Source organism: Cygnus atratus, chromosome 1 (assembly GCF_013377495.2).
Source record: "Cygnus atratus isolate AKBS03 ecotype Queensland, Australia chromosome 1, CAtr_DNAZoo_HiC_assembly, whole genome shotgun sequence".
NCBI classification, from domain to species: Eukaryota; Metazoa; Chordata; class Aves; order Anseriformes; family Anatidae; genus Cygnus; species Cygnus atratus.
The window spans coordinates 12,503,527-12,518,440 of NC_066362.1; the positions used below are offsets into that span (position 1 = coordinate 12,503,527).

At 40.0% G+C, this 14,914-nt stretch overlaps 1 protein-coding gene across 3 annotated transcripts in view; it reads left to right on the top strand.

Annotated features, from left to right (window-relative positions):
* MAGI2 (membrane associated guanylate kinase, WW and PDZ domain containing 2) overlaps positions 1-14,914 on the top strand; it is a 776,112-nt gene that overhangs the window by 594,916 nt on the left and 166,282 nt on the right. For all 3 annotated transcript variants that reach the window (XM_035549439.2, XM_050708167.1, XM_050708168.1), the window contains one exon: positions 12,922-12,979. In XM_035549439.2, the coding sequence (XP_035405332.1) occupies positions 12,922-12,979 (58 nt within the window). The remainder of the gene's footprint in view (positions 1-12,921; positions 12,980-14,914) is intronic.

The following is a 14,914-nucleotide window of genomic DNA, read 5'->3' on the forward strand; positions in this document are numbered from 1 at the left end:
CAATTAAAAATAAATAATAATTTAATTAATTAAAATAGCTAATTAAAATAATACCTACATAGAAATCAAAACTACCAGATGGGACAAGCAAGGGCATACACTGAGAAAAAGGTTATTCTCCGTTGGAATAAATCAATTAGATCAGCTGTTGATCCCAAAATTATGTATGGCACACTGGTGAAAGTAAGATATATCATTTCCCTTGCTTGTGCAAATAGGCTACTGCTCCACATGAATGACAAAGTGAGCAGGCAGGCATTTCTTCAATTAACTGTTGTAGAGATGTTTCTCCTGAGATAGGCACAGCAGTCTTTTGGTTGAGTTTATAATTTTATTGCCCTCAGACATCCTCAGAATAAGAAAGATTTGGGTTTCAATGCAATGGAGGTGCTGCTGCACAGCAAAATTCATGGGGGTTGTGTTGCCAGTGTGGGGTAGAGGGAAGGATTATTTACTATTTACTATTTACAATTTACAATTTACAATTTACAACAAATTTATTATTTACAAATTATTTACTAAAAATTCTGCAAGGTTTAGGGAGAATCAGAAACAGACCACAGCTTGTTTTTGAGTCTTGGGTTTTCTCAAGAAAAATAAGATGCTCTTTTCTTTGGGAAAAGAATCTGAAGTTTCGGAGATGCTTAATGATAAACCAGAGACGCTAAGGAACCACAGTCCTCTCTGTGTTTTAATCCATCTCCAGCCAATGGTTGGATTACTACTCTACCCTTATGCAGGTTTTACATGAGAAGCGGAGGGGGAAAGGGTGTGGAGAATGTGTTGCCACTTTTCATGACACTGCAGAACATAAAAGTAAAAAATAATGAATTAAACTGTGAACATGGAAGTACTACTTTGCCTGCCTTTTTTTTCTTTCTTACAACATGTTAGCTACATGCCAGCAATACTGAACATTAAAGCATGAAGAAAACTTGAGTAGATTTTAACTGTCTTATTATTATCCCACACACTTAAAATTCTTGAAAGAAAAGTGACTTAAAGATCTGATTATTTTGTCATTGTCACAAATTAGTATATTAATTGGACACTACATTTGCAAAGTGACCCTATGAATGCAAACAAAATGCATCTCTGGTAGATTAACAAAAGAGCACATGCTGGTTTTTCAAGCAAAGTTTCTTTCTGATGCTGTCACAGAAGCATTCTGAGAGAGAGTTTTGGCAGATGGCATTACAATTCAAAGAAAAATAAGCTTCCAAATTCATACATACTTCCTTGTCATTCAAATGCCAAAGGATTTTTTAACATAATGTTTAAAGTACAGAGTGACTCAATATGAGTGTCCTCATAAATATAAGTAATGCATAGTGATGAATAAGTTATGGCAAGAACATATGCAACTAAAGCAGATTTTTATCTATTGTGCAACAAAGCAAAAAGTAATAAAAGGTGGGACTTTTAAAGTTCTCATGCTAGACAAGGCAATGAAACCAATGAGGAGACAAAACCAGATTCTAATCTTATTTCACTAGTATAAGTCACAAATTGCTGCATCAGCTTCTCCAGTGTTAACCTGAATTTTCCATGATACCTCTCATCAATTGTATTGATTTATCTATTTCATCAAATACTATTTAAACAACTAAAAAATCTGTATTACATCCATCAGCTACTGTTCAAAACTCTGAAAACATATTATTAAAATGATGGTAGTCATGGAAACAGATCATGTAGGAAGTACCTTGCAGAGGACTATTGATGCTATTTGATTGTATGCAACTTCATTGGCCACTTGGAAATAAAATATAAAAATGTAAGATGTCTTGTACTCAGTCAGAGTGCTGATTTATTTAACTTCCATCCAAGACCGGTATAAGATACTTCCAAGGCTGTTGTGGCTCATCACAAATGATACACCTATGTAATTTTACAGTCTGAGCAGAAGAACTTGCTATCTGTTGACCACTGAGAGATAATCAGTTTATTGTAAACATACAGAGTAGTACTCGGTTGTATTTTTTTTTCATTATCACTATAGATGTCACATTTTCCCATCTCTTTTTATAGTATGTCTATCCATTTGGTTCTCTTTCGTGTCATATAAAATCAGGTAATAACCATTTGGCATAACAAGCCAAGAAAAAAATGAAAGATAGAAAAATAGGAAGGAAGGAAGGAAGGAAGGAAGGAAGGAAGGAAGGAAGGAAGGAAAGAAGGAAGGAAGGAAGGAGCATTAAGTTGTGTGCTTTATTTTGAAACATTCACTTGAGAAACCCCCACGTGTGAGGGACCCCTATGTGAGGGAGCAGCTTGGGCATATGGAGCTCTCTTACAGGAGGGCGTGGTGGTTTTACCCTGCTGGGCGACTGAACTCCACCACAACCACTCTCTCACTTCCCCGCCTCAAAGAAAAAAGGAGAGAAAATAAAACGAAAAGGGCTCAAGGGTTGAGATAAGGACAGGTAGATCACCCACCAATTATTGTCATGGGCAAAACAGACTCAGCATAGGGGGATTAATATAATTTATTGCCTATCACTAGCAGACCAAAACAGTGAGAAACTAAAAGCAAACTAAATACACATTCCCCCCCATCCACCCTCTTCTACGTCCTCCCCTGAGCGACAGAGGAATGGGGAATGAGGGCTGTGGTTAGTCCCTAATGTTTCGTCTCTGCTGCTCCTTCTCGGTAACTCTCTGCCCCTGCTCCACATGGGGTCCCTCCCACGGGATGCCGTCCTTCCCAAACTGACCCTGTGGGGGCTGCCCACAGGCTGCAGCTCTTCAAGAACTGCTCCAGATATGGGTCCATACCACAGGGTCCATCCCGCAGGAGCAAGCTGTTCCAGCATGGGTCCCCCACAGGCAGCAGCTCCCCCCAGGCCCCCTGCTCCTGCGTGGGCTCCTCTCCACGGGCTGCAGCTCCTGCCCGGGGCCTGCTCCTGCAGGGGCTCTTCATGGGCCGCAGCCTCCTCCAGGCCACATCCACCTGCTCCACCGGGGGCTCCTCCATGGGCTGCAGCGTGGAGATCTGCTCCATGTGGGACCCATGGGCTGCAGGGAGACAGCCTGCTCCACCAGGGGCCTCTCCACAGGCCGCAGGGGCACTTCTGCACCGTGACTGGAGCACCTCCTGCCCTCCTGCTGCACTGACCTTGGGCTCTGCAGGGCTGGTTCTCACTCCTCGCTCCCCTAGCTGCTGTTGTGCAGCAGGTTTTTTTTCCCTTTCTTAAATCTGCTCTCCCAGAGGTGCAAATAACATTGCTCACTGGCTCAGCATTGGCCTTTTGCAGTTACCCCATCTGATGTGGGGCAGCTTCTGGACTTTTCTCATAGAGGCCAACCCTGCAGCCCCCCTGCTACTAAAACCTTGCCATGTAAACCCAATGCAGAGGGACAGCTATCTGGTGAAGAGTCTGTGGGTCAGGCTCAGAGGAGAGGCTGGTATTGGTGACATCATGGTGGGCTGTTGTTACAGTCCCCCTGCAGTTAATGGGTCCCATTATAACCAACTGCTGATGCAAGCAGGGTACTACAGGGATTTATACTGGAGGCTGTCATGTTTTATATCTTTACGTACAATCTGAAGGAGGCAGCAAAGTCAGATTTGCAGGTGACTCCAAATTAGGGGGACCAGTTAATATGCTCAAGAGCAGAGCTGTCATTCAGCTAGGCTGGAAGAATGCCCCCGGAAACCTTGCAAAATTCAACAAGGACAAACACAACCTGGGAGGGAAGAAAACCTTGTAACAATAAAGATTGCGAACTGACTCCTTAGACTGCATCCATAACACTGCATTCCATGTTGGTGATGCTTGTTAAAAGATAAAGCAGATTGATAAATGGGAGCAAGTTCAGCAGAGGGCCACCAAGATAATCAGGGGCAGGTGGATTTGACCTGTGAGGAGGGTCTGAGGGTAATCTTGTTTCCCTTTTTGGTGAAGTTCAGCCCTGAAAATATCATCAAAATGTGTCATTTGGGTTTGTTTAAATATGATAGGCTTCTTTCTCTGTTGTACTGAAGCTTATGAGTTGTACAGCTAGATTCAGTTTGTTGAAGCTTATCTATGAACTGAATATTCTAGTAACAGAATATCTCTCTGCCTTCTGTGAGGTCTAACCTGCACCGTTAGTAGCTTTATACGTTGACAGGGCTTTTTAGGTCAGTAGCCAAACTGAAGGTTTTAGGTTACGTAACAACAGTAAATTCAATAACACCCTAAGTTTGTGGAGTAAGTTGTGAATCATTTAACAGAAAAGGAAAAAAAATATATAAATAAAAGAGGAGGCTGAAAAGCAAATAGAAGAAAAGCCTAACTGCGTAAGATCAGGTAGTTGTTAGGAAGACACTGTTCTGTAATAAGACTGAATTGATACAGTCAGTAATGAAGTACAAGTGCTGAAAGATTTGAACATCCAAGAGATCAAAAAGAATGTTTTTTTTCAGCCTGTTTTCCTCAAAGTCTAAAGAATATAGCATAAAGAAGCTGTGTTAATCAAATCAGTTTCAAAGGTAGAATCTCCCACTTTGGAGTTGTGTATGGAGTAGAGCCAATACTCTGAACTTCACGAATACAAATTGATAACATGGTGTGAACTTGATTGCACTTGGGGCTCCTTTTCTCTTGGTGAAATGAGTGTGCCTGTGACAGTCTCTTTTATGTGCATGTCTGAACTTTGAACCAGCTGGCGATGCCATTGCAACTCGTCAGCACACATGTGAGTAGCCACTGAGCCATGTGCTGAGCTTCTGTGACAGGTTTGCGTTCTGCACCAAGATTCATGCTGAAGTGACTTTACTCCTAGTAGTGCCTGAATTAGCTAGTTTAGAGCTAGGAGCTGTGAGGCTAAGGGTGGCAATGACTCCATTTAGATCTACCTCCTTTGTTATATTAAAAACGAGATAATGTAACATAACATTGAGAAAATGATTCCCAACTGTTCTTGGAAGCTAAGGAATATACTGTTTAATTAGGCTGTGGAAGACTGCATCCAGTTTCTTGGTCAAGGACTTGTAGATAAAACATGAGATTTTTCCATGTTCCTAGTGGTCTTATATTCCCTAGCAAAACACAAGTCACTTCATTGGGAACTTTGAGACCAACAAGGAATTGGTTTAAGCTTTCTCCCTAAAAGGCCTATGATACAAACCAAATATTCAGCACAAATAATGCAGGAGTAAAGACAAAGGAAAAATAAATAAATAAATAAATAAAAGATTTGATGGAAGTTTTAATAATAAATACCTTTCGGTAATCCACCATGGGCCTCTCCACCAGCTGCAGGGTACCTTCTGCTCCAGTGCCTGCAGCACCTCCTGCCCTTCTTCTTCTCTGACTTTGGTGTCGCCTTGTTTCTCTCTACATTTTCTCACTCCTCTGCCCCAGCACAGCAGCTTTTTCTTTCTCAGTCTGCTCTCACAGAGGCCCAACCAACATCACTTTTTGCCTCAGCTCTGGCCAGCAGCGGGTCCTTTTTGGAGCTAGCTGGAACTGGCTCTTACCTAGCCTGGGGATGCTTCTGGGCTCTGCTCACAGAGGCCATCCCTGCAGCACACCCACTGCCAAAACCTTGCCATGTAAACCCAACACAGTACTCTGTCCAGCTTCAGCTATTGCCCGATAATTTTTTGAGAATGGAGTTTTTTATTCACACTTTATTAAGGAAGCCATCTCAGTCAAGGACTGCTTACAATAATCATAATAATAACCTAGCTAAATTCTCAACATATAAGGCATTTTTCCCGTAATTATTTTTCAGTTTTTTTTTTTAATTAATGGCTAACAAACACTTTATGACGTCTTTTTTGATTGTAACAACACAGTAATTCAGTTGTTATTTTTTCAATGTATTAATGCAAATCTTAATCATTGTGCAAGTCTGCATGTTAGAAGGATCAGTTACAGCTAATGTTAAAAATATCCCCACTGTTGGCAATATTTCACGTGGTAACAATGCTGGGAGGAAATATTGTTGAATTGAGAGTAATATTTAGTAGTCTGCATTCTGCATAATTAAGGCTGTAGCATGTCACAATAAGCTGCACAGAAGGGAGAAGATGCGTTTATCAGATATCAATGTTACTTAGACATTTGTTTCCATTGTGCAAGAAGAATTTATGCATAACATCATTTTACTCATGAGAACAAATTGCACATGAATGGTTTGTGATTGCAGACTGAACATAAACAGTGATGACATTGTGAAATTTGCTGGTATGAGAATGGCAGTTGGCGAACGCAAGTTTAATTGCAATTGAGCTTACATGGCAGGGCTTGGAGTTGGTACATTTCCCTTAGTTTTCCAGGTCTTTCATGACAGAAAGAGTGAATTTGTTTTTGCTATTCAGTTGAAGTTATCCATCCTGTCTGTTGTTATTCTTACTGAGATACTGACCTGTTCTGACTTTTTTATCTAATTTATTTTCCTTCATAGCTTTTGTTTTGTGTACTAGCATAGACAAGTCCATCTTAGCAATTACATTATCCAGTGACACTTGAAACATGGCTAAGTGGAGGAACCTGCTGAAGTAGTATGAAAGATTTTACTATAGCATCTAGCATATAAATGTTTTTTGTTGGCGGTTGGCTGGTTTTTGGAGTTCCCATATGTTATGCACCTAGGTGGCCTACCAGAATTTCAATGGGTTTGTGAATAGTAGGCTAAGTACCAACTTTCAGTGAGCAATTTATCTTCTGTTTTCTTATGGCAAACTCAACAGAAGTGTTCAGGGACAACAGCGCAACTACTGTGACTATTTCACGTATCAGCTGGGCAATGTAGACAGGTGCTAATCCAGCCCTCTGCTCATGAGGCAGCAGCACAGCATGTCCTGAGCAGATTCTGTTCCCTGGTAATCTGTGTGCTGTGCCTTAGGGTATTGCAGATAATATTTTTTTGTGTAATCCAAGCAGTGAGGACCGCTGGTTTAGACTTGCAGATACATATTTGCAAAGACTTTCTCTCTTCAGGAAACTGGAACACTGTGCAACTGCAGTGGGCTGCAGAGCTGCACTGTTTTGTAATTTCTAACCCAACACATTTGATGCTCTCTGCAGGAGGTAACTGACATGAAAAGGCAAAAAAAAAAAGAATTTGAAATTGGTAGAAAGAACAAAGAAGAAAGAAGCAAAAGGAAGGAAAAAAATGGGCTGTAGAGTGGAAAGATAAGGTATTTTTCTGAAAAGTCTCGAATTTAGGTTAGAAAAGGATTCCTGACCTGTGCATGGGTGTTAACAAGGCAAATGACCCAACCTCATGCTGACTGTGACAGCTTCCACATCCTTATTGACAGCATTTTCAATAACAGTAGGTGTTATATTTTCTTTTTTTTTTCTCTCATACTATACTCTTTTTTACTGTACAAATATTTTGATTGTAGCCAATTCAAGAAATATGCTCTCATCTTTCTTTCCAGTGTGTCAGTAGGGTAATGACACAATGCTGGTTGTTGTTCTGAAACCTTGAGAGGTTTTTATGACTCTCTAATGTGGTTAGTAATACATAAACTTCAGAAAAATTAATTCTGGTTAATATGGTGTTTTTTTTTTTCATCTTGGCACATCGAGATCCAAAATGTATTCCTTCCTCCATCCCCAGAGAAGATTAAGTGGCACCATCAAAAATCGTTCTGAAATACAACAGCTTTCAGAAGGCAGAATAAGAGCATCTGGACAATTAGCATAAGCAGGCTGTGATGAGAAGGCACTGCCATTGATTATTAAAATGACCTGCTTGAGTTTACATTAATTTTTCCTTTCTTTTTTTCCTTCTTACTTTCCTTCCTTCTTTCATTCTTGCAAGGACCTTTGCTACCACTGGGCATTTAACTTTTAGAAATGCAGCTCACTCTGCATTTAAAAGCCTGCCCAGATGCATATTGAGCAACGTATCTGAGTGTCAGCTGTGCCTTTTTGATCTTTTTTTGGATGACTGCTGCAGTGCTAGCTAGATTCTTCTTCTCTGGTAAAGGATAAACTATGAAATGTGAAATCTGGAGCATACATACATGCCTTTCCATCCACTTGTAGTATCAGCATTACCAAATGCAGCACAACCTATTACTGATTTTTAAATGGTGATTTTACAAATGTTCCTGAACAGGGCCTCCACCAGATGATATGAGGAGATATTTGTGAATGCAATATCAGATACTGAAGAGAAAAAAATTTTTGCTATACAGAGAAATTCTTCTGGAATCAATAGAATTGAAAGACATGAATGACACAAGTGTTAAGCTCATGAAAATGAAGACTTCAGACATAACATAGTAACCATGAAACTGTTGGCTGCAGAAATTATACATGAACACTCTGTGCTAGTGCTATCAAATGAATATCAGAGAAAGCTATAATTTACATCTCCCTTCCCAATTCAAATCATGGTGGCCAACAGTAATCTCTTTCAAAAGTGTTTTATAACAATTCTCTTTTATAAATGTTTACTGTTCACTCTCATCCCTAATGATCATCATTGGGCACAGTGAACTGAAAAAGAGAAACTGCAGTGCCCTCACCCCCAATTTGGCAAACACTTAGTTTCCTATTTGATGAAGCATTAAAGTATTCCTGTCCTGTAATCTTTCATTTCAATAGTGAAAAATGGAATAGATGCCACTATTTAATCTAATGAAAAATAATCACACTGCTTCTGAAAGCAAATGTAGCAGAAGATTCTTTCAGCAGAAGCCGTGTAGTAAACGACACTCCACTAACCTTATCTGCAATACTTCAGGAGAAGGCTTGGGGTTTGTGTTCTAGCTATTTTATTTTACTGGTCTACACAGAATTTTAATTAAACATAGCTTACAGGCTACATCTCAAAAGGAAAAAAATAAAATCCGAGCATAGCCTTACATGGAGTTTATCATGGTACACCAAGGTATTTTTTATTTCCTTTCTTTTGAACCCATGACTATTTTATGATATTAGATAATCAGTGGTTCCACCCATGCATTTAAAAGTGGGTTCGCCACAGTATCTCCAATTCATTAAATTTTTACAGACTTTTACACTAGAAAATGGGATTTGCCATTTGCATTCTCAATAGTTCTTTCATTGTAACTGTTACAATGTTATGCATCATTACTTTTGGGAAAAATAGACCAACAGGTTAATAGTAAATCCTCAAATTATTTCATATTTTCATGAATATTTAAAATAAAATATATCCTCTGCATCTGTGTACTTTATATATTTACAGAAAGGTAATACCTACAAAGATGTTTTTGCAAAACATCTTTATATTTTTAGTTTCATTGTTGAAAAAAGCTCCATCAACTAACTCACTTTGGGAAAGGGGTGTATGCATACATTTGTATACGTGTGTCAGTGTACATGCTTGTGTATTTTTGAGTATGTATGGAATTTATTGGTGTCTGTTGCACTTTTCTCTAAGGGAAAGTAATTTTAGATTGCCAGACATGAAAACAACATGAAGTTAATTAGATGAAGAAAGCCTTGCAATATTACATTAAAATAAAATATGCATATAGTATTTAAACTAATACTTTGTATTTATTCCATGTCATAGGATTTGGTAAAAGCATCATCATATTTTTCATATTAAATCGTGAAGAGGAATGCACTAGGAATGAAACTTACTACAGGGGCAGTACAGATTTGCGCATCAGCATCTTTCTTTTTGACTACTTATGAATTACATCTTATGGATTAGTCCCAGGATGTACAGGACTCTATGAGAACCAGTGTAGAGGCAGTTTCCTACAGATTTTACTGAAGTTCTGGGCAGGTCTGGAAACAGGAACACCAAGGCTTTCTAATGCTCAGTGACTTGACCATGAGCCAGCAATGTGTCCTTGCAGAAAAGCAGTTCACCAGCCTTCTGGGCAGAAGTCAGCATAACATCGCCAGCAGGTCTAGAGAGGTGATCCTTCCTTTCTGCTCAGCACTGGTGAGGCCACAATGGGAGAACCGTGTCCAGTTCTGAGCTCCCCAGTATGAGACATGGACATAATAGAGAGAGTCCAACAAAGGGCCATGAAAATGATGAAGAGACTGGTTTGAGGAAAGGCTGAGGAAGCTCTTACTGTTCACCCTGGAGAAGAGAAGGCGCAGGGGAGTCCCATCAATATCTATGAGTATCTGAAAGGAGGGTGCAAAGAGGACAGAGCCAGACTCTTTTCAGTGGTGTCCAGTGACATGATAAAATTTAAAGGGCACAAACTGAAATACATTAAATCATTCTTAAATGTAAGAAAAGACTTACTCTGTGAGTAATCAAACACTTGAAGGTGTTGGCCAGAGAGGTTGGTGAGGCTTCATCCTTGGATGTATTCAAAAGCCAACTGGACACAGACCTGGGCAACCTGCTCTAGGTGACCCATCCTTCAGCAGAGGGGTTGGACCAGATGACCCCCAGAGGTCCTTTCCTACCTCAACCATTCTGTGATTGTTGCCTGTTTAAATAACTTATGCAGCATTTATTCCTATGAAGTGACAATAACAAAGCAACCCCGATGAAAGCAGTTCAGAGTGCAGGTTTGTGAAGATTTCAGTGCTAACAATATTCTGAGCATAATAGAAAAAAATGAGTATCAATGTTAAGGAAGTCCTTGAGCTTTATGTTCCAAATTTGTGGAGTTCCTTACCTTCTTATTTAGCTTTTTACAGCACATCAGTAATTGTCAATTCACATTGTCACTGGAAAAAAAAACAAATTATATATATATGTCATCTTCTTTATGGCCAGTTTAATGGCCATGCTCAGTATGAGTTACATCAGGTCTGGTCTGTCTTGTTTCATACTCTGGTCTATCTTGTTTCATACTCTTACTCTTACTCTTTCATACTCTTACTGTCTCCAAAAAGTGACTTTAAAAGTATAACTGAGTTATAATTCAAAGGAAGAAATATTGAGATAAGGAATTCCAGAATCAAATTTATTTGTAGAATCTCAGTACCATTCCGTGTATAGAGTGGAATATATATCCATATATATATATATATATAATATATATATCCCTGTGACTAGTGGTGTTCCCCAGGGGTCGGTGCTGGGTCCGGTCTTGTTCAACATCTTCATCAACAACCTTGATGAGGGAATAGTGTCTGCCCTCAGCAAGTACACCGATGACACAAAGCTGGGAGGAGTGGCTGACATGCCAGAAGGCTGTGCTGCCATTCAGCGAGACCTGGACCGGCTGGAGAGATGGGCAGGAAGAAACCAAATGAGGTTTAATAAGAGCAAGTGTAGAGTCCTGCACCTGGGAAGGAACAACCGGACGTATCAGTACAGGCTGGGGGACGACCTGCTGGAGAGGAGCTCTGAGGAGAAGGACCTGGGGGTCCTGGTTGGACGACAGGTTGACCTTGAGCCAGCAGTGTGCCCTCAAGGCCAAGAGGGCCAATGGGATCCTGGCATGCATTAAAAGGAGCATGGTCAGCAGGTCAAGGGAGGTGATCCTCCCCCTCTACTCTGCCCTGGTCAGGCCTCACCTGGAGTACTGTGTCCAGTTCTGGGCTCCCCGGTACAAAAAAGACAGGGATCTCCTGGAAAGAGTCCAGCGGAGGGCCACAAAGATGATATGGGGCCTGGAGCATCTTCCCTATGAAGAAAGGCTGCGAGACCTGGGTCTGTTCAGCCTGGAGAAAAGAAGACTGAGAGGGGAGACAGAGGGATTTGGCCAACCTCTTTTCAGTGGTTTGTGGGGACAGGACAAGGGGTAATGGCCACAAGATAGAGCACAGGAAGTTCCACAGCAACATGCGAAAGAACTTCTTCACAGTGAGGGTAATGGAGCACTGGAACAGGCTGCCCAGGGAGGTTGTGGAGTCTCCTTCTCTGGAGATATTCAAGGCCCGTCTGGACGCCTACCTGGGCAGCCTGCTCTAAGGAACCTGCTTTGGCAGGGGGGTTGGACCCTGTGATCTTTCGAGGTCCCTTCCAACCCCTATGATTCTGTGATTATGTGATTCTATATTGTGCCAGTCCTTAACTGCATAGAAATCAATACCTGTGCCTGATGGGTATGTCCATCTTTTTGCACATTTCCTCCATCTGGAACTGAGGTTTTTATTCTCTTCATGTTGAGTGAGATATTTGTTGCAACCGTCTGGTGCTTTTTAAACCCTAGGTGAAATTCTGTTGGTGTTGTAATAATTTTAAGTGTTCGGTGTGAGTGATAATAAGATATATTTATGGATGTACATTCATTTATGCGTGTTTGCTTGTACATTAATACAGATTTACTTTCAAGCCCATGAAATCAACATATTTAATATTTTAATTGTTAATACCTGAGTGTTTTAGGTGTCTTCTCTATTTCTGTAAAATTCAATTACTTTTAAAGCTGAAAGTTGCTGAAAATATCTTATTTCAGTTTGTGTTTCCGTGTACTTCTATGTACTGTGATGTCCCAGATACAGAGCTAAGCTTTGCAGCAGCATGCCTTTGGAGGCCATGGAATTGTCATGACAGTAAGATAAATATGACAAATCTCTCAGGAACATTTAGACATGCTTAATATAATTAAGAGACAGGAGGCAAACTCTTTTCATTTGTTCGAGACCAATTTTTTCTAGGACTCATAGCAATGAAAAAAAAAAAAAAAAGAGCTCAAAAAGCAAAGCACTTGTATTTGTGTGTTTGTGTGTACACCTATTTGAAAAAACAGAATACCCCCTCTTTCTCCAGCAGTGATGTCATACAAGATATGCTACTGTTGTTGGCTGGCACAGCTGTTGGAACAGTGAAGTTGTTCAGTCAAATGTGTTGTTCTCAAGACTGAGATCTTTGTTTGCATGCCAGTTTTCAAGTTACTACTACTTGTGGCCACCATGGAGTGTGTTCAATATTTTGCATTTGCTTTGTTGATTTTGTCTGAATTCACTATCCAGTTATTTCCCTCAACACCTAGCAAAGATCCACTATTTCACTATCAGAAATCTTAGCATTCTGTAATTCATTTACTGAGACAGATAACTCTTTGTTTTTCAGAGCTTCCATATGGCTGGGAGAAAATTGATGATCCCATTTATGGCACTTATTATGTTGAGTAAGTTCCCAAGTTCAATATTAAGTTGCTGTTAATATGTCATAACCTAATACTAGTATCCTCTGCTGTGCTTAGTTGGCAAGACGTGGGTACAATTACTTGACATGTTAAAATGAAAGTATACCAGGAATTCTCAGTCATCAATACAGTTAATGTGGCCAAATGTATCCAGTGTGTCTCAAATCAGTGATTCAGTCATTCAATTGCTCTGTTTCTCAAGGGTGTGATTTCATGGTAACAATCCAGTTGATACTTGTACCAAGATTGTATTCATTTAAGAAATATTGCTGTATAGTCTGTATAAGGTTTGGATATCCAGTGAGGTACAGATCTTGTTAATCAACGAATAAAAGCAAAGCATAATCATTTTAGCTAAGATCCCTTTCTGGGTTGTCCTTCCCTTCTGCAAATCAGATCTTCACTGTTTGTACCAGAAGGCAGGTTATTTATATTCAGCATTGTAAAATTCTTTGTATGTTGTGTTTTATTCTGTACTTAAAAGTGCACCTGAAAATAAGAGAATGTATATTTTTTATTTTCATAGCACAATCATTGCTTTCATTTTTCATATTTTATTTTAGTTGTGGAACAGGAAAGAAGGCCATTCTTACTCCTCTTTGCAAAGGGCAGTAGAAAGCTTTTTTTTTTTTTTTGACTGATAGGTAGAACCTGTTCCAGCTAGTTACTACATAAAATAGGTAAATCAGATAGATGATTTTCTAAGCTTTTTAGATTAACACAGTCAATCAGATTTATGTAAAGTGAATGTAGATTCAAATTGTGATACCCTCTCAGAGTGGTCAGTTTTTACTCCCACTCTTCTCTCCTATCAAAGGCCACTCAAAGTATTTAGCAGAGGATTGAAAAAGGCACTCCCCATCTCTATGCAGACAGCACATTTAAAGACTATTTGCATTGAGAAAGATCTGTCTATTACTTCCTTTTATTATAGAAGAGAGATCTTTACAGAGGATGGTACCTGACCTAAAATCTGTTTCAGATCCTAACACAAAGCAGTACATTTACTCTAGAGATTTCACACAAAATAGAAAGTATTAGTTTGTGTGTCACATCGTTCTCTTGGTCTCTTGAATCTATACCAACACTTTGCAGGACCACTCTGGACAGATAATGGAGCTGCAGATTTTCCAGACCTCAGAATATGTAGCAGTTAATAGCACAGGGTAGAGCTGGATAGAGAGATCACGAAAGCAACAACAACAAAAAATCTTATTTCAGGAGGGTTAGAAGAGGTAGCTCTAAGATACCCTTTCTTCGTTGTTATAACAGTAGCAGCTCGTAAGTGCCCAATCACTTTCCCTAGCCCTCATTCAAAGCAAACAAACAAATGGAAACTGTGTCTGGCCACTGCCCCACTGAGTCCTTCTGTCGCATTCTCCAAATGCAATAGCATCCGCTCTGCTGCTTTTTCCCCCTGTATGGTTCCGTGCCCTCAGGTGAAAAAGCCAGCAGCCCAATCTGTTCTCCTGCTTGGCCCAAGCCAGCTTAGTCAATTCAGATTCCTATTTCTCTCAACCAAAAGGTAAGTTTTTGAACTCCCTAAGTAACAGCATCAAATTACTCTCTTTATGCCTGAGATCTTTTACGATGCCCCAGAGTAGTTAGGGGTTGGAGTTCACGTATCTCTTTGTACTTAATCCCTCCCTGAAGATTTCTGCAAATACAATTATGCAGCTGCTGGGTGTGAGTAAGAGTCTTCTGTCCCGGTGGTTTTCAGTGTATTTTGGTGAGTAACAGGTGTTATGCAACTTCTGTGTATTAATCTCTTACTGAGCCCCACTTTGTTGTTAGTGCAGCCCAAGGCATTTTGGCTCTGGTGGGGCTCACACTTAAATGTTCATCTCCATTTCATGTCCATCCACAGGTAAACAGACGCAAGGCACCTGGCCCAGATGTTATTATGTGATTATATAT